We start from the raw sequence: 23,297 nt of genomic DNA, 5'->3' as shown, positions 1-23,297 counted from the left end.
AGCCACTGGTAAATTGCGTCTGGGCTGGAAGTTCTGTCCATGAGCTATGGACGCCTGAAGGGAAGCTGTAGCTTTGGGCGCCTCTGTGCCCTGACTCTTGCCCTTCAGAGGACCTTGGAAACAAAGCTGGTGAGGCTGCTGCTATAAGAGATGCTGGCTCCTCTGGGGTCTGGAGCATCTGCGCCAGGATGACCCAGTCCCATGTGAGTCCCTTTCTCTCACACCTGAGCTGTGACCTGGGAAAGAAGGGGGCAAATGGAGCAGCTCCTGGATGGCTGTGTGAGTGGCTCCCGATACAGCCCTACCTGCTGAGTTTCAGATCGTGTCCCCCGAGCGTCCTGAAGCTACGTGTGGCCTGTCCAGTCTCCTGAGTCCATGTGTAGTGCTGAGGCTGCAGGAAGACGGCCTGGGGGCCTGCTCTTCCCGCTCCCCACCCTTAGGGTAGCCTTCTTCTTCTCCTGATGAGGTCAGACACCGCCCCCCGCCCCCATTCTGCCCTCTGCGCTGCTTCTGTTTTAACTGTGTTGTCTTATTTTCTGTACCTGGTTCTTTGACATCTGGGCCCTTGCTGACTGGAGGGAGTACCACTCCCAGGGTCAGACAGTCCCTAGAGATGCTAAGTGACCTACCTGAAAGCTTGCCTTTCACATGCAAACCAGCCAGTCGCATCACACCCCTGACCCCTCCTTTGCGGGGTTCTCAGGCTCTGGGCCACTGTCCTCTGTCCTAATCACCCCAGGGCCAGGAACCACATGGCCCAGCTCCGATGACCAGAGTCTACAAGAATTACTCCAACTAGCCAGTCCTAAGCCTGTTTACCCTGCCTGACCCACCTGTGAGAACCACAGTACAAGCTCTTGCCTCTGGTTTCCCCGCCCATCCTGGTGATTCCCCACGTGGGCCCCCCATAGCATGGCGTGCCCCCTTGAGATCCCTCGAGATCTGTGAGTATAATAAACCCTCATCAGTGGCAGTCTTCTCTGACCTGTGGGCTTGCCACACCTGAATAATAACAAAACCTGTATTTTTATACACTTCTTCATGGCACTCATCATCACTAGCATTAAAAGATGAACCATGTAAGTCTTTGTTTAATTCTGTTCCCCAACTCAAACTCCACTCCCCAGAGAGCAAGCCCCCCCCCCGCCCCCGTGGTTCACATCTTCTCAGTACTCAGCTCAGAGTGAGGCCCAGAGTAGATGCTCAATAAAGATTTGAAGACGTTTTGGGAGAATTTTCACAGTCATTCCAGGCTCACTCCTTCACCCTCTCACTTCTTCCCTCACACAATTACAGGGATTGCAGAGAGAGGATTGCAAGTAGAACTTAGCATTCAACAGGCTAGAAGGGGTCCACTGGGACCCCAGGGTTAGGACAAACTGGGGTCAGCCGGAGAACCGGGTTGGTGTCTGAGAGGCACACTGAATGCTGCAGGGGTCAGTCTAACACCCTGTCTAGCCCACGTCATGCCTCTGTCATCCTGGATTGCAATCCTGGCCCAGTCACTTACACGCCCTCTGGCTTTAGGCAGGTTGGTCAGTTGCTCTGTGCCTCCGTTTTCTTAGCTGTAAAATAGGGTCAATAATTCTGCATCTTATTGATTCTAGTCTCACTGTTTTTCCCTCTTTTTTACTTCTGAAATCAGGACGTGTCTTATGTGTCTCAATTTAGTTGGCATTGATTTTTTTTCCTTAGGGATTCAAAAATAGGGAGTGTTTTATCCACAGCATTTCAGATTGAATGCGATATGGCAGTGTCTGTTCCCTACAGTTGTCTGATGTGCTGCGTTGCAGAAAATGGTGAAACTGCTCATTTATTTAGCGCAATGCCCAGGACACAGCACTCGGCAGATGACCACCATTACCATCATGAATCCCAGGTTTTGATGTAGTGTATTATGCATTGTTATTGTTCCAGGGCTCTAGGGATTTCAGAGTATTTTCATTTTTGTCCTCTCTCTAGATTCTCACAATGGCCCTGGGAGGTTGGCTTAGGAGATTTTGTTAGTCCATTTTACAGATGAATGAAGTGAGGCCCTTTGATAAAGAAACCTGCCTCAGCCAGCAGGGGCAGCATGGCTTAGACCCAGGCTTGCTGGGTGGCTGTCCTCTTGCTCAGTCCAAGCCGTGGGCCGCCCTGTCTTCGTGGACCTCCCTCCCTCCAGGGGTCTCCCTCCTGCCATGGGTCTCCCGGCCTCCAATGGCCTCCCTACCTGCCTCTCCTTGCCTCTGACTCAGGTCTCCATCTTCCTGCCCCTCCCAGGTGCTAGCTTTGTCCAGCAGCTCCAGAAAGGCCAGCGCCGTGGGGGACGTGGTCAACCTGGTGTCTGTGGACGTGCCGCGGCTGTCTGAGAGCATCACCTACCTCAACGGGCTGTGGCTGCCGCTCATCTGGATCGTTGTTTGCTTTATCTACCTCTGGCAGGTGTGCTGGGGGCAGAGGGAGCCAGGATTTGAGCTGAATCGTCCCCCTCCCCTTCCTTTCCTCCTCCCTCCGTCTGAACACCATGGGCTCATATAATGGGCAAAGTCTTAGATGAGTATGGCCTTCACTTGACCTTGGGCAGGATGCTTACCCTCTCTGGGCCTGTCTCCTTGACCTGAAAACTGATGATGGTGATGACACTGACACTTCTTGGGTATGATATTGGGGTACCAAGCAGGCAGATGAGGCATGTTTTGAAGTTACCAGTAGGGGCACCAGCACCACCAACAGAAAGGACAGAGAGAGAACATTTAGGGCAAAGATTTTCTACCTAGGTTTCAAAAAGCATAAAGTGGGCATTGGGAAAAAAAAAAAAAATCGAAACCTTTTCTGACTCCCTTACATCTACTTTGCAGTATAGGATTTTCTTTTTTTCCTCTCCTTTAAAAAACATTTTTAAAATGGAGGTACTGGGAATTGAACCCAGGACCTCCTGCACGCTAAAGTGCACTCTGCTACTGAGGTATAACCCCCATTTTCTTTTTTTTTTTTTTTAATTTAAATCACAGATCTTGCAGTGGGATTGCCTACTAGTTGTAAAAATCTTCCTGTAAGTAACTTAATTTAGCCTCTCTGTGCCTCATTCCCTCTCAGCAAAGTAAGGATTGTGATTAACAAAAGTGCCCCTGCCCTTCAGTTGTTAAGGAGTTAAATGAGCTGACACCTGTCAAGCCTTTAGGTCCTGTCTGGGACACAGCTATACCCTATACCTTAACTGTCTTGTTGATTATTCATAGAGGTAGGGCAGTTTGTCTGAAGATCTTGGTCTGCTCTGCTCCAAGCATGGATGCCAGGCTCACAAACGTCTCTGTAAAGGACAAGATCATAGATACTATAGATGTTGCTGGCCATAGGTCTCTCTCAAAACTCTGCCCTTCTACTGCAAAAGCAGCCATCGTCAATACTAATCAAACAGTCCTGGTGGTGTTCCGTTATGGTTGCTGAAGTGTGAATTTCACCTAATTTTCACGTTACAAAATCTGCTTCGTTTGATTTTCTTCAATCTTCTTCCATCATTTAAAAATGGAAAAGCTTTGAACAACTTTTGTACAGCTCGAGTTCCGCACATAAACGGGTGGAGGGATCTGGCCAGGGTGCCGTGGCTTGTGGACCCCTGGTGGGTGTATCAGTGGTGTGTTGATTGAGTGTGGAATACTTCAAAATAACAGCTGTGTGTTTTCACTGCAATAGTGCCATGGCTACTACTCCCACCCACCCTGTAAGGGCACAGGGCCTGGATGCTTTCTAACTTGCTACCTTGTAGTCCAGGACCTAGCATCCAGCAGGTTCTCAGCAATCACATAAGTGTTAGCTGTTATTATTAGAAAGGGAGAGAGGGAGGAAGGACACTGGGGGAAATGCAGGGCAATTAATGCAGGTGGACCTAGGATCCAAGTGAATCTGCAGACCACACACCTGTCAGTTTCTTGGCCTCATAGCAGATGGTCCCTGACATCAGAAAGTCACCATGAGATCCTGGTCAAGGGGGGACGGGTTGGTATGGGGATTGCTACAGTTAACATTTGTAGCATTTTTGCCGGAGAGAGTTTAACCTTCTATTTGCGTTTCTTTGAATTCTCCCAGCCCTGGCTGTAGGCTGGTGTTTGCTTTCTGGGCACCTCTGCATTTAGCCACCAGGTGGCCCTATTGCTGCACAAATGAAACAAGCTGGTTTGCTAGGGTTTCAAGATTAGAAGATAGCATTTTTAAGGGCTGGAAGGGGAAACGGAGGCCCACGGATTGGAGAGGGGGTGGGGCTTGTCTAGAGAGTGCGCCCATTTGACCTCTGGAGGAATCTCAAATCACAGCCACTTAAAAGTCATTTATCCTATCTACCACCTTTCAGATAAATGGAAGAATTTCTTAGAATTAAGTATATCCCAAACATGGCATGGGACATACTTACACTAAAAACTCACTTGCTGTTTACGTATACTAAAAACTTATTTGCCGTTTATCTGAAATTCAAATTTAACTGGGCCAACAGTTAAATATGTTTATTTGCAGTTGAATATGTAAATCTGACGGCCCTTGCGGGGTTGGGGAGGGGGGATGAAATGGAGACTAGGATAGTAATTGATTGATTGTATGACATCAACACTTAAGTATGACAAGCAGTGAGAACAACTCTATTTCCATTTAATATGAGGAAACTGCCGCTTAGGGAGGGTAAGTGATTTGCCCAAGACCACACCGGGTAAGTGTAGACTCAGGACTTGAACCCAGATCCTGAGTCCAGAGGCTGACTTCACCATCCTCGCCAGGCACAGCCCTGCCCACCTAGATGCCTGGGGTCTTGAGTCTGACCCCGCCCCCTACCCTGTCACGTGAGTTGCGTCATTAGGCCCCTCCCCCCACGTAGACGCACTCCTTCCGCAGGTAGCTCCTTCTAAGGAGCGTCCTGAGCCTTGGTCTCCCTGACACATTCCTACCTTAGAACCCAAGTCTGAGCCCTGCCCCCCAGTACTGACAGCTGGGCTCCTGGAGGTGTCTCGTGACATCCTGCCCTCTTTTGTCTCCAGCTTCTAGGACCCTCTGCCCTCACCGCCATTGCTGTCTTCCTGGGCCTCCTCCCCCTGAATTTCTTCATCACCAAGAAGAGGAATCACCATCAGGTTTGGCATTTGGAAGAAGGGACACTCCAGGCAGGGAGCGGGATGGGAGTGTAGGGTGCAGGGGGTGGGGAGCCTGGGGCCGGCGCTGGTGCAGGGCAGTGGGGAGGGGAGGGGGCGCCTGGTGTGAGCGTGTGTACGTGTGTGCAGATTTTCCTTATGTCCCGTAACCGTTGGCTAACTAACACCTTCTAATTGATGATGTTGGTCAGTATTGTTCAACTGAAGTTCAGCTTGCCTGTGTTTGCCTGTGTTTACCTGTGTTACAGCAGAGTTGATGCTGCATCTCTCAAGATTAAAAAAATACCAAATGCATGAAATCACAGTTATGTATGAGTGTGGGCTGATGAGCAGTTAGTCCATAAAGATGTCTTATTTAAGAGGAAAGTGTGGGTGATTTTAGGTGAGATGGTCCTGAAGTAAGAACCAGATGCCTGATAAAGTTCATCTGGAGAAACCCCCGCAGGTAATGGGCCCAGAGCGAAAAGAGGGACACCTGCTAAGTGGGTTGATGAATTCACGCGGCTTGCTGATTAAATTCCTGGTCTATTGGATATGATACACGTGTTGACTGGAAGTGATTTGACTTAATGTGCTATGTAAGATTAATAACATTATGTACCGTGTAATATCAGTACTATAATGTGCATGCTTAGATGCATGCGGCAGGTAGTTTGATGCATGGTTATTCATATGATGTACTATGTACGGATTGATGGATGTGGTCATACATAAAATGCACATATTACATAACCATTTGCTGGTAAAGGGTGCTGTTTTAATACTTGGATAGCACTTAAGGGCTCTGTGAATGTCCCATAGCAAAAAGTCAGGGAACAGTTAAAAGAATTTCAGTTTCAGGTACTGAGGGTGGAGCTGAAGCTTAGGGAGTTCCGGTCTTGGTCTCCTGGTTTACAAGACCAGGATAATATAATATACTACGAAGACACTTCATTTTAAGAGACGATTTTTCAGTGATGTTTGCTACTGAAATTAGCACTGGAATTAAAAGGAAATGTAAGATGGATGCTAGTTGTCCAATAACAATGAATGGGGGGTCGACTGGCTTTCCTCCAATTCAACTTAGTGTCCATGAGTCCGCTACTAGAATTTAGAATAGGCGTTGGCTAAGGGGTTGGAATATTATGCTCCATTGTTTAGGTGTGTGGAGTATTAGCATGAATGCTAGGATTAAAATGGAAAGGGTAAGGGCTAGCATGCCTCCTAGTTTGTTGGGAATTGATGTTAGGATTGCTTATGCAAATAGGAAACACCACTCCGGTTTACCGTGAGGGGGTGTATTGAGGGGGTGGGCTGGGGTATAATTGTCTGGGTGAGATGATCCTAGCAGATTGGGTGAAAACAGGACGTGTATTAATAGTCCTAGTACTACCAATGAAGCACCTAGAATATCTTTAATTGTGTAATAGGGGTGAAGTGGGACTTTATCTATGTCGGATGAGATTCCTGTGGGATTTTAGAGCCAGTTTTGTGAAGGAGTAAGAGGTGGACATCTGCTAAGGCTGTGATGATAAAGGGTGGAGTAAAGTGGGAAGCAAAGAATCGCACAAGGCTTGCTTTATCTACTGAGAAGCCACCTGAGGTTTATTCCACTAGGGTGGTGGCAATGTATGGAATTGCTCAGAGGAGGCTGGTGATGCCTGTGGGTCCTCAGGGTAATATGGAACCTATCAGTGCTATAACTACTGTAAACAAGAGGATAACTCCAGTATTCCATGTCTCTAGGAGAACACAGGACCCATAATATAAGCCTCATCCTACAGGAATGGAGGCTCCGTTTGCTTGTGGATGTTGTATAATTCACCTGTAGTTCTTGTCTCGAACAATGTGTGTAACTGATGAGAAAGCGGTCGCTGTGTCTGACATGTGATGCTTTGCTAGGAAGAACCCTGTTCAGATCTGTATAATTAGTCAGACGGCTCATAGGGAGCTAGAGTTTCATCAGGATGGAATATTTGATGGAGCAGGAAGATCGATCAATAAATGCGTCGTTAAGAGTTTTGATTAGTGGGTGTAACTTTCAGATGTTGATCATTAATGTTCTTATAGTTGAAATACGACAATGGTTTTCAAATCATTGGTCATGGTTAGATTCCGTGGACAAATAATGATCACACACATTTCGTTTATTTCAAGTACTATTTTTGTCTTTTGGTTGTTTTTTTTCTTCAAACCTTCACCTGTTTACAGCGGACTTGGATAGAGTGGTGGTGTTGACGGTGGAACTGTGTTGAGTTTTGGCGGGTCGTTTTAATGGTGTTTTTAATTTATTTAGGAGGGATGGTGGTGGTATTTGGTTATACAACACCTGTGGCTACTAGGAAGTATCCTGAGGTTTGGGTTTCTAATAAAACCATGCAGGGAGCATTTCTTTCGGGATTGGTAATGGAACCTGTTATGGTTCTTTCTGTTTTGAAAGATGAAGAAGTGGGGATTGTGTTTCAGTTTACTGGAATAAGGGACTGGGCAATTAATGATACAGGTGAGTCTGGGTTTTTAGTGAGGAAGCGGTGGGAATCACTATATAGTTAGGGTAATTGGTGATCCTTACCAGCTGAGCCTTGCTTATTGGGGTAGTTGATACTTTGGCGATTACTCGTGGTAATTAAATAGTTATGCTTAGAGTTAGGGTGATGAGAAAAGAGAGGAAATATAGTTTGAAACCTTTTGGCCTGATACTAGAGTAGAAAATTTTATTTGCACAAGGGCTGTGGATTTTGGTAGGATATTTTGTAGTCAAACTATATCTAGTAGGAGTGATGCTGATTTTTGGCTTGCTGATACATTCAGATATGGTGAAAAGCGGTGTATAATAGTAGGGAAATATCCTACGAGGTTGGAGAATTTGCAGAAGCTTGACAGATAATTGAATTTTAGGTTTTGGGTAGTGAGATTAATTTCTTTTTGGGGGGGGAAGGTAGTTAGGTTTATTTATTATTATTGCTTTTTTAATGAAGTTACTGGGGATTGAACCCAGGACCTTGTGCATGCTAAGCACGCACTCGACCACTGAGCTGTACCGTCCCCCTGAGGTTAATTTCTAATGCTAGAATGAAGCCTAAAATAGTTACTGTGAAAGCAGCTGACTTTAGATACTAAGGTGTAGTTATTTGTGGAATTGTTGTTGGGGGAATGCTGCTGGAGATGAGAAAACCAGCAAAGGTGTTTCCAACTAGTAAGTATTTGATAGCGTTAATTAGAAGGGGGTTGTTTTCAGTGATTACAATTAGTGTGGGAAAGCGAGGCGTCCTAGGGGTGCATTGAAGATACTGCGGGTACCGCACACAGCCGTGAGGGAGGAGGCTCTGGTAGAAGACGTGTTGGTGGTTTCAGTAATAAGGTCTTTGTAATAAAAGCCTGTAAGGGGTGGTCTTCCAGTTAGTGCGGGGCTGCTGGTAATGAGGGAGGTTGTGATAAAAGGTATCGCTTTAAATAGCCTGTTTATTTTTTGGACGTCTTATACATCGATTAAGCTGTGACTAGTAGATCCAGAGCATACAAACAGGACGGCTTTGAAGGCGTATGTGCAAATGTGGAGAAATGCCAAGTAGTGCTGATTAATACCGACTGTTACTCTCATGAGGCCTAGATGGCTTGAGGTGGCAACAGTTTTTTTGTTTTTTTTTTTTAAACTATCATTTTGGGTAAGTGCACAGATTGCTTTAAAGAGTGTGGTCATCGCTCCAAGGCATGGTGTCATAGTTTGAATGGTTTTATGATTTCCTATTAAAGAATAAGATGGAATGAACAGAAAAACACCTGCCACTGCTGTTGTGCTTGAGTGGAGGAGGGTGGGGACTGGGGCCTTATGTTCTGTTCTGGAGCCTTTTGTTGCTGAAGGGAGTCAAAGGTGGATGCGGAATTGGGCGGACTTTCCAGACGCAGCCAGGAGAAGTCCTATTCAGGGTGGGTTAGGGTAGTCTTGGGTAAGTATAAACATTTGTTGGAGGTCCCTTGTGTTTAGGTTAAATAAAAGTCAGGCTGTTGGTGTAACAAATCTGGTATCTCCAAGGTGGTTCCATAAGATTGCGTGGAGGACAGCTGTATCTGACCGTGTCATCTGATTAATAAAAAGGACGTCATCCCAACTCCTCATCCAGTGAAGAGCTGGAAGAGACTGTTGGCGGTGACAAGAATTAATGTTGTGATAAGGGATAGAAGTAAATATTTGGAGAATCGGTCGATGTTGGGATCTGAGTGTATAGATCATATTGAGAAGTCTGTAATGGGTCACGTGACGCACAGTGCAGCTGGTACGGATACCTTTGAGAAATAGTCTATTTTGAAGCTAAGTGATAGTTTTAAAGTTTGGACTGTAATTCAGTGTCAGTTTGAGATAATTCTTACCCAGAATAAATAAATATTATTGTGGGAATTAGGCTGATGGTGAAGGTGCATGCGGTAGTGTGTTTTACGTAGGATGGATATAGATTCCTTTTGTAGATGTTGGAGGCGGTGATTATGAGCATTAGTGTGAGTAGTGTGAGTAATGTGAAGGAGGCCAGTAGATTTATTACTGTTGTTTGGAGTTGCACCTATTTTTTGGTTCCTAAGACTAGCAGATTACTACTATTCTTTAAAAGCTTGAAAAAGCCATACTGTTAAATAGGGGGGCATGAATTAGCAGTTCTTGCATACGTTTTTGGTAAATAAGAAGTTTTGGCCTTCTATTGCTAGATTCACAATCTAATGTTTTTTTTCTTAAACTATATTTACAGTTTATAAACCCCAAAATGACTTTGGGGTTGAGTAATGAGTAGAAGGGGTAACATGTGGAGAGCCATGAGGGCATGTTCTCGGGTAACGATGCTGTGATGTTGTTAATGTGATAAGTAGGTTTGCCTCATTGTGTCATGATTAATAGGTATCAGGAGTGTAGGGTGGTAATTATTATGTTAACTCCCATGAAAATGATGGTAATGTTAGATCATGAGAATGAGGATATGATTACAAGTAGTTCTCCCATTTGGTTGACTGTTGGGGGTAACGCTGGGTTCAGGCTTACCAGCAGTCATCCTGTTGCTATGAATGGAAGGAACGTTTGTAAGGCTCGGGCTGGAATCACTGTTCGACTGTGAATGCGATCGCGGTTTGAGTTTGCCAGGCAGAATAATCTGGGTGATGCAAATCTGTGTGCGATTACTGGGGCCGTAGCCCCTCTGCAGTGTCACGGCGTGTAAACGAGGATTGCTCCAATTACTAGTGCTATGTGGCCGACTGAGGAATGTGCGATGAATGATTGTAGGTCTGTTTGATGGAGACAAATGGAACTGATTATAATTATTCCTCATAAAGATTGTATAAGGAATGGGTAGGCTATAAAGCCTGCTAGTGGATTTTAAATTGTTGTCGTCTGTAATGTACCATAGCCACCGAGTTTGGGTAAAACAGCCCCAGGGCCGTCGATCCTGCAATAGGACCCTCTCCATGCGCTTTGGGAGTCAGAGGTGAAGGTCTTACGGGGGTGTTTTTACCATGAAGGCTATAGTGCATGCTCGTTGTAGGAGAATATGCCATCAGAAGTTGGTATTATTCGAGTTCAGTATTGCATTATTAGAAAGCTGAGTGAGCCTGTGGTGTTCTTGGGTATATACGAACGCAACTAAGTGGCGGGAATCCTGCTAGCATGTAGAATAAAAAAGGCCTGCGTTGAGTCGTTCTGTGTGGTTACCTCATCGAGTAATTATAATTAGCGTTGAAACTAGTGTTGCTTCAAACAGGATATGGAATTAAATTAGCTCTGTTGCGGTACACGTGATGATTAAGAATATTTGCAGTACAATTAGTATAGTAATATATAGTTGTTTTCGGATTGTGGATTCTTTGGGCAGGTGAAATTGGCTGGTGGTAAGTATTAGAGGTAGTGGTCGTGTTGTTAGAGTTGATGGGGTGCTGATAGAAAGTCAGAAAAATACTAGTGAAAAATTAAGGCTATTATTGAAATGGTTGAGCAGAAAAAGGCTGGTGAGACTAATTAGTAGGCTGTGGGCTATAGAATTAATTCATTTTATATTATTTTTTGATAGTCAAGTTAGCAGTATTAATATAGCTGGGCTAATAATTTTTAGCATTGCAGTAGATTAAGATTTTGTACGTAATCAGTGCCATGTGTATTTGATGCTGTTACCAGTAAAGATTGTCCAAGTGCAGCCTCAGAGGCTGCGAATACTAGTAGAATATTTGGCATTATGCTGGCCAGAGTGAAGTGTGTATTTAAGTTTATTAGGGTTGCTATAACAAATAGTGATAATATTACCCCCTCTAGGCATAGTAGGGAGGGTATTAGATGGACTGATATAGTAATAGTCCTATAAGAGGGGGAGAGGGTAGAGCTCAGTGGTAGAGCACGTACTTAGCGTGCACAGGGTCCTGGGTTCAATCCCCAGTACGGCCACTAAAATAAGTAAATTAAATAAACCTAATTACCTCCCCTCTCCTTACCAAAAAAAAAAAAAGTCCTATAAGGGATACTGTAAATGCTAAAGTAATATTTATACTGAAGGCACTTGATAATTATGAATTAATAATCTAATGAGTTGAAATCAATTATTTTTTTAAATTGAAGTACAGTCACTTACAGTGTGTCAGTTTCTGGTGTATAGCACAGCGTCCCAGACATGCATATACATACATATATTCATTTTCATATTCTTTTTTGTTAAAGGTTATTATAAGATACTGACTATAGTTCCCTGTGCTATACAGAAGAAATTTGTTTTTTTAATCTATTTTTGTATATAGTGACTAACATTTGCAAATCTCAAACTCCCAAATTTATCCCTTCCTAACCCCTTTCCCTGGTAACCATAAGATTGTTTACTATGTCTGTAAGTTTCTGTTTTGTAAATGAGTTCACAGTGTCCATTTTTTCCTTTTTTTTAAGATTCCACATGTGAGTCACATCATATGGTATTTTTCTTTCTCTTTCTGGCTTACTTCACTTAGAATGATAATCTCTGGGTCCATCCATGTTGCTGCAAATGGCATTATTCTTTTTTATGGCTGAGTAGTATTCCATTGTATAAATATACCATAACTTCTTTATCCAGTCACCTGTTGATGGACATTTACGTTGCTTCCATGTCTTGGCTATTGTATATAGTGCTGCTGTGAACACTGGAGTGCATGTATCTTTATAAATTAGATGAAATCAATTATTTTTAGTTTAAGCTAATTATCATATTTAATCCATTCAAGTCCTTTGAGTTCATTCTTAGGCTAGACTTATTGCTAACAGTGAAATTAAAAGTAATACTATAATGAGTATTGTTTTTAGGTGATTTGTTTGGGATGCTCCTGGTAGAGGCAGGAGAAGGGCAATTTCTAAATGAAAGAGAAGAAATTTAATAGCAATTAAGAAAAATTTTACAGAAAAAGATAGGTGTGCTGATCCTATAGGGTCACACTCATAGGGGGCTTGTTTTTTCTTTATAAATATTTAGCTGAGGAAATCAGAGTGCAATGAATACAAGCAGTGAGGCTAATACTATATTTGTAAACAACACCAGTTTGAGATTTCTTCTTCTTCTTATTCTTTTTCGGGTTATACCAAAACTGATGGATTGAAAAATCAGTTGTACTAATTAATACTAAAAGAACAAGAGCCTCATCAATAAATGGAGACATCAAGGGAAAATCATACTACCTCTGCAAAATGTCAGTATCAAGCAGCGGCTTCAAATCCGAAACAGTGATTAGGTGTGAGGTGAAAGTTTACTTGACGTAAAAGGAGCAAACTAGAAAAGTAGAGCCAATAATTACACGTAGGCCATGGAAGCCGTTGCTGTGAAGAATGTTAATCCCTATGCACCATCTGAAATTGTGAAAGGTGCTTCGTAATATTCTGAGGCTCATAAGAATGTGAAGCAAGCACCGAGGGCGGTTGTGATAAAGAGGGCTTGAAGGATGTGTTTGCGATTACCTTCTGTTAGGCTGTGGTGGGTACTCTGGAGGCTCAGGACAGAGGTGTTAAGAAGTGGTACTTCTGATGGGTTTAGGGGGCAAATACCTGTTGGCAGTCAGCATCCACCTAATTCAGGTGCAGGGGCAAGGCCTGAGTGGTAGCAGGCTCAGAAGAAGCCAGTAAAGAAGAGGGCTTCTGGTGGACCATTCCATCAAAGTCCTTTTTGAACAGTTGGTGTACGGTGACCTTGAATGGTGCTTTCTTGGATGCTATTCCATCATCACTGGTATACCATTAGGGTGTAGGTCAGTAGGGCTAGTGATGGTACTCATATTGAATTAAAATGAAATCATATAACTAACCCACTAGTCATCAAAAGGGCTGAGGGCGCCCCTGTAAGAGGTCAGAGACTTGGGTTTAGTATGTGATACGCATGGGCTTGGTGGGTCATTATGTATTGTCGTGTAAGTAAAGGCTCACTAGTGATGTGAACACATAGGCCTGAATGAGGGCTGCAGCAAATTCAGGAATAATTAGTAAAATAAGGGTAATAACTGTAATGAAAGCTGTGGCAGTGCTAATATTTATCAGCACGAGGGTTGCTCCTCCAATTAGGTAAGTGAATTAATAGGTGGCCTGCTGTAATTAATACTGGCTGTTAATCGTACAGCGAGGACTATTGGTTGAATAAATAAACTGATGGTTTCAATAATTGCTGGCATAGAGGTAGGGAACTGGTGTTCCTTGGGGCAGAAAATGGGCTAGTGATGCTTTTGTCTTAAGGCAGAACCGTTATTACAGTTTCTGCTCATAGAGGGGTTGCCATGACTAAGGTGGTTTTTTTGTTTTGGGGGGGTGGTTTGTATACATGTCCACATCAACAAGAGAAAGGACAAAAATCACATGATCATCTCAATAGATGCAGCAAAGGCATTTGATAAAATTCAACACCCATTTATGATAAAAACTCTAACCAAAGTGGGTACAGAGGGAACATATCTCAACATAATAGAAGGTATTTCTGACAAACCTACAGCCAGCATAATACTCAGCAGTGAAAAGCTGAAAGCCGCCTTGTGCCCAAGTTTACTGAGAATTGTGGGGGTAAATGAGTGTGGTAGAGGCCTGGTAGGTTTGTTGAGCCAATAAATAGAATGAGTGATATAAGTGCTAATGCTCACGTTTGTCCTTTAGAGTGATGGTTAGCTATTATTTGTTCTGATGTGTGTTGAATTAATCATTGTGGGATAGAAATAAGATGATTACTGATTTAGTCAATTAGATGTAGGGAATAATATACTCGGGAATATAATGATTAAGACTATAAGGATGGGGAGGTACAGCTCAGTGGTAGAGCACATGCTTAGTATGCATGAGGTCCTGGGTTCAATCCTGGGTACCTCCATTAAATATAAATAAATAAATAAACCGATTACTTTCCCCACCAAAAAAAAAAAAATTTTTTTTTTAAAGACTACAATATGGAGTCCTGTTATGGTTGGTATAATGAAAGGTAAATAAATTTTTGTCATTTTGTTTCTGAAGGGGTAACTTGTTGTATTTCATTTGATTTTAGTTCTGGATTTGATATATAAGTATATTTTGAAATTTTTAGTTGAAATATAGTGAATAGGGTTAGGATTATTGATACAATGGTAATAAATCATGTTGATGTATCTAGCTGTGGCATATTATTAAGGGGAGATTTACACTCCCATTTGTTGACTTTAAAATTTAATGCTATTTACCTTCTTAATGAATTTAGGCTCTAGATGCAGATCATTTTTCAAAATATTTTAATGGTACTAATTCGAGGACAATGGGCATAAAGCTATGATTGGATCCACAAATTTCTGAGCGTTCTCTGTTAATACAGACAGACCTGGTTGTGTTGACATTGGCATTATTTGATTCGGGCACCCTGGAACCACATCTGTATTTAAGCCTAGTGAAGAGATGGCTCACAAGTGCAAGACATCTTTGGATGAGACCAGTATTTGGATTCTTATTTCTATTGGTAGTTCTCCTCAGTTATCTACTTCTAGTAATCATAATTCTCCTGGTATTGGGTCTGATGTTGGCATCACGTAGGAATCAAAGTTTAAGTCTTCCTAGTCTGTATATTCACAGCTTGAGTAACATTGATGGCCTATTGTTTTTCTAGTTAAAGAAGGATTATTGATTTCATCTGTTATGTAAAAGATTTGTAATGGGGATGGCAATTAGGATTAAGATAATAGCTGGTAAAATTGTTAAGATTGTCTCAATCTCTTGTGCATCTACAGTACTTGTGTGTGTTAACTTAGTTGTTTGCATGAGTGAAATAATACAGAGAACTAGAGAGCTGATTGAAAATATGATTATTAGCGTTTGGTCATGAAAGTGTAATAATTCATCTATGATGGGTGATGTTGCGTCTTGGAAGCCTAGTTGAAAAGGGGATGCCATAGAGGTATATAGAGTTTTCACTTATGACTTGACTTTGACAAAGTTATGTAAATTTCTACAACTGCCTCTTTTATCGAGAAAGGCATAATGGTTATGCTGTTGGCTTGAAACCAACTGAAGGGAGTTCAGTTCCTCCCTTTCTTATTTTAGGTTGATGTAGGTGGGCTTTTCAGACGTATGATATGGTGGAGGGCTTCTGTGTAATCGTTCCACATGAGTGGTAGTCAATCCTACTGTTAGGACTTCTCGCTTTGTTGTGAATGCTTCTCATACGATGGAAACTATCAGTATTACTGCTGTTAATGAAATAAATGAGCCTATGGATGAAATAATATTTCATGTTGTATATGCAATCCGGATAGTCAGAATATCGTCATGTATTCCAGAAAGGCCAAGGACGTGTTGTGGGAAGAAGGTTATGTTTACACCCACCAATATAATTATGAAATGAATTTTTTTCTCATGTTGAGTTACATGTATAACCCGAGAATAGTGGAAATCGATGTACAAAGCCCCCTGTGATGGCAAATACAGCTCCTATTGGTAATGTGAAGGAAAAGCCTGGCTGGGCTAACAAGCTAAATCACAAATCTAAGTGTAACAAGTGTCGGATTACTGATCTGAGTTCTGCTGGGCTAACTCATAAATCTAAGTTAATAAGTGTCAGTCTGCTGATTCCCTGTTCATGTTTTTGCTAGCCAGCTGGATTTTCAAAGAGACATATCTGGCCTTGAAATGTTGATTTGCTGCCTCACTGCCTCTACTTTTGTGATAATGATGTTGCTAAAGCTGTTCCATGCCTATTGGCCGAATACCCCAAGCTTGTACTTAACCCTATAAAACCTCATGCGCACGTCTTGGAGGTGCTCAGAGCTTCGGAGCAGAAGCCCCTCTGAGCCCGCCAGTGTAATAAATCTGAGTACTCCAACCCTCCGAGTGGTGCTTGTTTCTTGGCTGGCCTGTCGTTTCCGTAACAGTAAGACATAGTGGAATTGCGCTGCTACAAAATACATGTCTTGAAGGATGAAATCTAGGGATGAGCTGGCTAATGCAATGCCTGTTAAACCTCCTACTGCGAAAAGGAAAATAAAGCCTAAGGCCCATAATATAATGAGAGATCACTAGATATTGCCTCTGTGAAGGGTTGCTAGTAAGCTAAATACATACTGTAGGAATGTCTATAATTATAGTAGCTGATGTGAAGTGTGCTCATGTGCTAATGTCCATGCCTACTGTGAACCTGTGAAACCAACTGAAGAGAGTTCGATTCCTTGTGATTTATTATTGTATGTGATGAGCTCATACAGTAAACCCTAAAAAGCCAATAGATATTGTAACTCACACCACGTCTGTATATCCAAAAGTTTCTTTTTTTTTTTTTCCTGAATAATGGGTCACAATATGTGAGATTATTCCGAAACCAGGTAGAATAAGAATGGGAACCTCGGGGTGTCCAAAGAATCAGAATAAATGTTGATATAGAATAGGGTCTCCTCCCCCTGCAGGATCAGAAAGGGTTGTATTCAGACTTTGATCTGTTCAGTAGCATAATGTCGACTGAAATAAAATGTACAACCTAAAAGTTGAGAGTTATGTTTTATTCGGCAGACTTCCTGAGGACTGGAGCCCAGAACACAGCCTCTCAGATCACTCTAAGGGACTGTACCAAAGTGGTAAGGTAGAAGCCAGGGTATATAGGAGTTTTTGCAACAAAGACCGAGTAATCTGAACATCAAAAGATTACTGTTAGAGAAAACCAGATACCTCAAGTTAAGGAATTTAGCGCCTCTCTATGTATGGGAAGGTGCAAAGGTCTGGGCTCATGGAAATCATTCCTTTGCTGTGCACCTAGCTGCCTAGGGCCAGTATTCTGTTCTTTCACATTCTGAGTCCCTCAGGGTGCATGGTTGGGGGTGGCATCAGAGGCAGGGCGGGGCTGCCTGCTTGTCTGCATCCTGCGTTCCCTCTCGCTGACTGCAGTGGGGTGGTATGTGTGGCTGATCACTTGATGGCCACAGCACCCTCTGTTTACTGATACGGCTGGCAGTACTTTTCATTCACAATAGTAATTCCGGTTGCTGGCACTGGGAGTGGTAGTATTAATAGCAAAAAATACAAACGCATGAGCTGTTAAAACTGTATCGAAGATTTGCTCATCCCCCTGTTGCTCCAGGCTGACCCAGCTCAGCAGGGATCTAAGCAGGCTTAGGCTTAGGGCAGTGCCTGCTATGCCACTCAAGAACCAAACAGCAAATACAGGGTTCCACTATCTTTGTGATGTGTTGAGAATAATCAGCGGTTTAAGAACGTAAGTGGAATGGCTGAGTAAGCTTTAGACTGTAAATCCAAAGACAGAGGTTAAGCCCTCTTTTTGCCAAATCCTGTGGTGAATTAACAGATTGAATTGCAAATTCAAAGCAGCAGCTCCAATTCCATCGGGGCTTTTCCCACCTTTTTTTTTTTTTTTTCCTGACGGCCAGAGAAGTAGATTGCAGCCAATTGACTAGGGTATTTAGCTGTTAACTAAAATTCTATGGGGGTGTAATCCTGCCAGTCTAGTGAGGATTTAGCTTAAAGTGTTTCATGTCCATTCGGTTGATGTAGGGTAGAATCTTGCCATCCTTAATGGGCAGGAATTAAGTAAATTATACTTGCTTAGAGCTTTGAAGGCTCTTGGTCTGGTTTAACCTAAATTCCTAGTCCAGTACTGAGAGTACTGGTGCTAAGGGTAATGGTAGTGTAGCAGTTACTACTAGTACTGGCAGTAGAATTAATCGTTTTGCGTATCAAACTGTCATTTTATTTTCGTATTCTTTATTGAGGGAAGCATGGTTAGTGTGCTGTGGCGTATGTTAGTCGTATATAAAAATATAAGTTAAGTAGTGCTGTAATGGCTATTAGTGTGGGTAGAATAATGCTATAATTTCTTGTTATTTCTTGAATAATTACTCTTTTAGGCATAAATCCTGATTGTGGCTGGGAGACCTCCTGTTGATAACATGACAGTCAGAATTGAGGCTGTGATAATGGGCATTTTGTTTCCTAGATGAGACCATGATAGCGTGGTTGTGGCTGAGCTGTGGACGAATGGTAGGAACAGAGCGTTACTGTGATAAGAGCTAGTAAGTATAGGATTGTTACGGTGGGATTACGCAGCATGATGCCTGTTGTTCATCCTCGGTGGGCAGTTGATGAGTCGGCTGTAATTGTTCGTAATTGAGTTTGGTTTTTCCACCTCATCCTCCAATTATAATGGATGGGATGGTTATTGTTAATCGTACATGTAGGCGGATGGGTGGTAAAATTTAACAGAGTGCTGATAGAGGTGCAGGTTTTTGTCATGTTAGTAAAATTAGATTATATGTATTACTTCGGGCACTCGAAAGGGGCTACCCCTAAAGCCGTTGTTATCAGTGTCGATGCTGTTGGGTTAAAGACGTCTGTGATAGTTCATTGGCCGGAGTGAAGAAAACTAACAACGATTGCTGTCATGAGTAGTATTGATGTGGTAGCTTGTGTTAAGAAATACTCAGTGCATCCACTTCTATGGCTCTTGGGTTAGTTTTTTTTTTTTTATTAAAATGGGATAATGGCTAACATATTCATTTCAAATCCGATTCAGATAAGTCATCAGTGAGCTTACTATTACGATTGTGGTTCCGGAAATAATAGTGGTTAGCATAATTAGAAAGACGTCTGGATTTATTAGCACAGGAAGGAGGTGAGCCACCATTCTTTGGGTATGAGCCCAATAGCTTATTCAGCCAACCTTTTGGAATAGTGTGTAATATGGTAGCATGAAGAATTCTGAATTCTTAGGGGTAGGTTCAATTCCTATCATTTTAGAAATAAGAGAGCTTAAACCTCTGTAATTTACTCTATCAAAGGAACTCTTTTGTCAGACGTATTTCTTATGTCTGTGGCGGGGGGGTACTTGATGTTAGGATGGGTGATCCGATGTTTCACATACATAGGGCTAATACTAGTGGTAGGAAATTTTCTCATAATAAACGTGTGAGTTGATCCTGTTGGAATCGTGGGTAGGATGCTCGAATTCATAGGCAGGACACTGTCAATAGAAGCATTGTAACGAGGAAGTTGGCCATATACAGTTCTGGTGTGTGAGGATTAGGAGACGCTCCGAAGAATAAAATCGTGGTGAAGATATTTATTATGATAGTGTTGGCATGTTCTGCGAGGGAAAACCCGGCAGTCGGACCTGTTGCCTATTCTTTGTTGACTCCAGATACTAACTCTGATTCCCCTTCTGTCAGGTCCAGGGGGGCTTGACTAGTTTGTGCTTGGGTAGAGATAAAGCATACAATGGCTGGGAGTCAGGCTGGGAAAAATCGTTCTTAGGTGTTCTTGTGATTAATGTTGAAAGTGTAAAAGGTCCATTGATGAGAAGCACTGATAGCAGGGTGATTGCTAATGTTGCTTCCTATGAAATTGTTCGTGCTGCTGCTCGTTGGGCCCCTGGTAGCGCGTATTAGAGTTGGATGCTCACCCAGATCGCAGGATGGAGTAGACGGCTAGGCTTGACATAGCGAGTATAAATAACAGCCCTGAGTTTATGTTGATGAGAGGGTAGGGTAAGTGGGAGGGGAGTTCATGGGTTAGGGCTAAGATTGGTGCAGTGATAAATGTGGAGATGGAGGATGTGGCTGGTCACAGTGGTTCTTTGGTGAATAATTTAATTGCGTCGGCAATAGTTTGTAGTAGCCAAAGGGTCCTACAGGGTTGGGTCCTTTCCAGAGTTGCATTTAGCCTAGGACTCTTCATTTAATCAGTGTGAGGAGGACCCCAGCTAGGAGGATTGGGACGAAGATTGAGAGAGTGTTGGTTATAAACATTTTCTTAGGGAGAGGAGTTGAACCTCTGATAACTGCATAAAACTTCAACCTTTATTACTGCGCTCTGCCACCCTAACCAGCCCCACTCTGGGGCAGGGGCGTCTTTGCTCTTGCTGTTCTCTCTGCCAGGAGCACCCTCGCTCCCCTCCCGTCCACCTACTGCAGCGCACCTCCTTTGCCTACCCTGTTTGTTGTCACTTTGTCACCTGCTGGGGGACACACCTGGCTCTTCCTTGTGTTGTCTCTCTCATCAGACTCAGAGCTTCCCAGCCGCAGGGACGCTCACTGATGTCATCTCAGCTTTTAGAATCGTGCTTGGCACACAGAGGTGCCCAGTAAATACCTATGACCTAATGGAGGTGGGGAGGGAGGGAGGTTGGTCTCACAGAGACTGTTTCTCCGGCCTCCCGTTGGGCCTCCCTAAGACATTGTCCACACACCTGCCCCCTGACGATGCCCCTCCATGGTGAAGCATGGTGGCCCCCAGACTCTTCTGCCTGACTTCAAGTCCCAGCGTGATCCAGCCCAGTGCCCTCGTCTTAGCCCCATCCCCTCCTCTGACCACACTGGACGTCCTCCCCATCATGACCCCCTCCATCCACTCATTCTCTGCTTGCTCAGCACCTCCTCGTCATTTAAAATGTAACTCGGGTCACCTCCACCTCCAGGAAGCCTTCCAGGCGGCACCACACCCAGGCTGGTTCAGGTCTCCACTTCTTCCCTGGGCTTTGGGGGCACCTTCCACCACCCGAGATGAGGGCATAAGAGGGACGGGAGGGTGGAGGCTCCTGCAGAGGACTGGGTGCAAGATGACTGTGGTTTGGACCAGGACTATAGGGACAGAGATGCTGAGAGAAGACAGTTGGGGCCTGGTTTGGACATAGAATCAGCAGGATTTGGTGAAGGGGGAATGTGGCAGGAAGGAGAATTCTAGACTTGTCCCTATCGTCTCCCCTCTTCTTTCTTCCGGTCTCAGGAAGAGCAAATGAGGCAGAAGGATGCTCGGGCGCGGCTCACCAGCTGCATCCTCAGGAACGTGAGGACGGTCAAGTACCACGGCTGGGAGGGAGCCTTTCTGGACAGAGTCCTGCGTATCCGGGCCCAGGAGCTGGGCGCCTTGAGGACCTCCAGCCTCCTCTTCTCAGTGTCTCTGGTGTCCTTCCAGTTGTCCACGTTTCTGGTGATGTCACTCTGGTCTCCTTGCAGAGCGTGGGCTGGGGGAGGGAGTGCTGGGGCTGGGGGATGACGGCTCCCCATATAGGATCACAGGGTCACCATCACACCAAGTGACCATCACACTGACCATCACATAGAGGGACTGTCACAGCAAGTGACCATCATTTCAACGGCACCTAGAACCAAAACACCACGAAGCCCAGGACAGGAACCACCCCCTAGCGACATCTGGAACCGCAGTACCTAGAGCCCTGGAGTGCTGCTGATACCCGGGGTTCCCCAGAGTCATCCTCCCAGAGATTCTAGTCACAAGTCTCACCTATGTCTAGAACCACAGAAATGCTACCAAGATGGAAAACTGTGATGTCCCTCAATGCCTGGAACCAAGAGTTTCTGATACTTAGAAACAACTCCATCAACAGCAGAATTTGGGGGGAGATCTGGGTGGAGGGGAACCCATTCCAACATGGCAGGCGTGGCCACATGGACCCTTGGAGATACAGCGGCTGGCCTGCCTTCCCTGGCCACGCTTAGCCGCTCAATGTTACCACCTGTGTCTCCCACCCAGGTGGCACTGGTTGTGTTTACTGTCCATACTCTGGTGGCCGAGGAAAGTGCCATGGACGCCGAGAAAGCCTTCGTGACTCTCACGGTTCTCAACATCCTCAACAAGGCCCAGGCCTTCCTGCCCTTCTCCATCCACTCCGTCGTCCAGGTGAGGCAGCGGGGAGGGGACGCTGGCCTGCAGGAGCCTTGCAGGGATGCAGAAGGCTGTGCTGGAGCAATGGAGCGGAGTGGGGAGAGAGGTGGGAGGGCGGAGGAGCAGGGAAAGACACCAGCAGACATCCTCAACATAGGCAGCCTCACGGACCCAGCAACTCCCTGTGCAGAAGTTCATTCTGGTTCCCTTTTTATACAGATCAGTTTCACTTCATTTCTCTTCCTTCACTGTCTCAATTTACATTGTGCCTCCTTGGTTGTGATGAAAATGAGAAGTCAGTTGTCTACCTGAGCCATTCATATCTGGTTTTTTTTTGTATACATGTCTATTTTATTGAAGTATAGTCAGTTTACAATGCTGTGTCAATTTCTAGTGTACAGCACAGTGCTTCAGTCATACGCGAACATGCATGTATTCATTTTCATATTCCTTTTCACCATAAGTTACTACAAGATGTTGAATATAGTTCCCTTTGCTGTATGGTATAAACTTGCTGTTTATCTATTTTGTATATATTAGTATCTGCAAATCTTGAACTCTCAGTTCACCCCTTCTATGTTTGTTTTCTATGTCTGGGAATGTTTCTAAGCCATCCCTATTTGAATGCTCACCTCTTTCATCCCTGAAGATGGGTTTGGGGCTGGGAGTGGAGAGAGTGCCCCCAGGTGGATAAAGATTGGAATCATTCCTGATAAAGGCCAGATGACGCTATGGGAAAAGCCACCATCTGCTTCCTGGGTCTGGTCTGCAGAATGACAGCTGGACCTGTTATCAGATAGAGGGACCCCCAAATTGGAAGATTCCCCCAAATGTGTGGGTTCTTGCCCGCTGACTGAGAAAGGATTCTCAACAGAGACAGAGAGACAAACTGAATCAAAAAGAGCAGTTTTTATTGCTCAGAGAGAGAGAGGAAAAGAAAACATGCGTGTGGGGAGCTGTCAGCCAGGTGGCTGGTAGAGACGGCTCCAGCCCTTGATGGGGCCGCGGGGTCTTTTATTGGAAGGCTCAGCCGTCATTGTCTTCACTCCCGTGGTGCCAATCATCTTCTACCAGTGGCTCTTCTCTCCCCTGGAGCTCAG

The 23,297-nt window shown here is 44.1% G+C and overlaps 1 protein-coding gene and 1 pseudogene across 1 annotated transcript in view; one reads left to right on the top strand and one right to left on the bottom strand.

The window, feature by feature from the left end:
* The window catches only part of ABCC6 (ATP binding cassette subfamily C member 6), a 68,539-nt gene that overhangs the window by 15,208 nt on the left and 30,034 nt on the right, over positions 1–23,297 (top strand). The window contains exons 10-13 of the mRNA XM_031433150.2: positions 2,263–2,424; positions 5,007–5,099; positions 21,298–21,501; positions 22,066–22,212. Of these exons, the coding sequence (XP_031289010.2) occupies positions 2,263–2,424; positions 5,007–5,099; positions 21,298–21,501; positions 22,066–22,212 (606 nt within the window). The remainder of the gene's footprint in view (positions 1–2,262; positions 2,425–5,006; positions 5,100–21,297; positions 21,502–22,065; positions 22,213–23,297) is intronic.
* Positions 13,471–14,381, bottom strand: LOC116147213 (ATP synthase subunit a-like; annotated as a pseudogene).

The sequence above is a fragment of the Camelus dromedarius genome, chromosome 24, assembly GCF_036321535.1.
Source record: "Camelus dromedarius isolate mCamDro1 chromosome 24, mCamDro1.pat, whole genome shotgun sequence".
Lineage (NCBI taxonomy): Eukaryota > Metazoa > Chordata > Mammalia > Artiodactyla > Camelidae > Camelus > Camelus dromedarius.
This window is presented reverse-complemented; position numbering and strand designations above follow the sequence as displayed.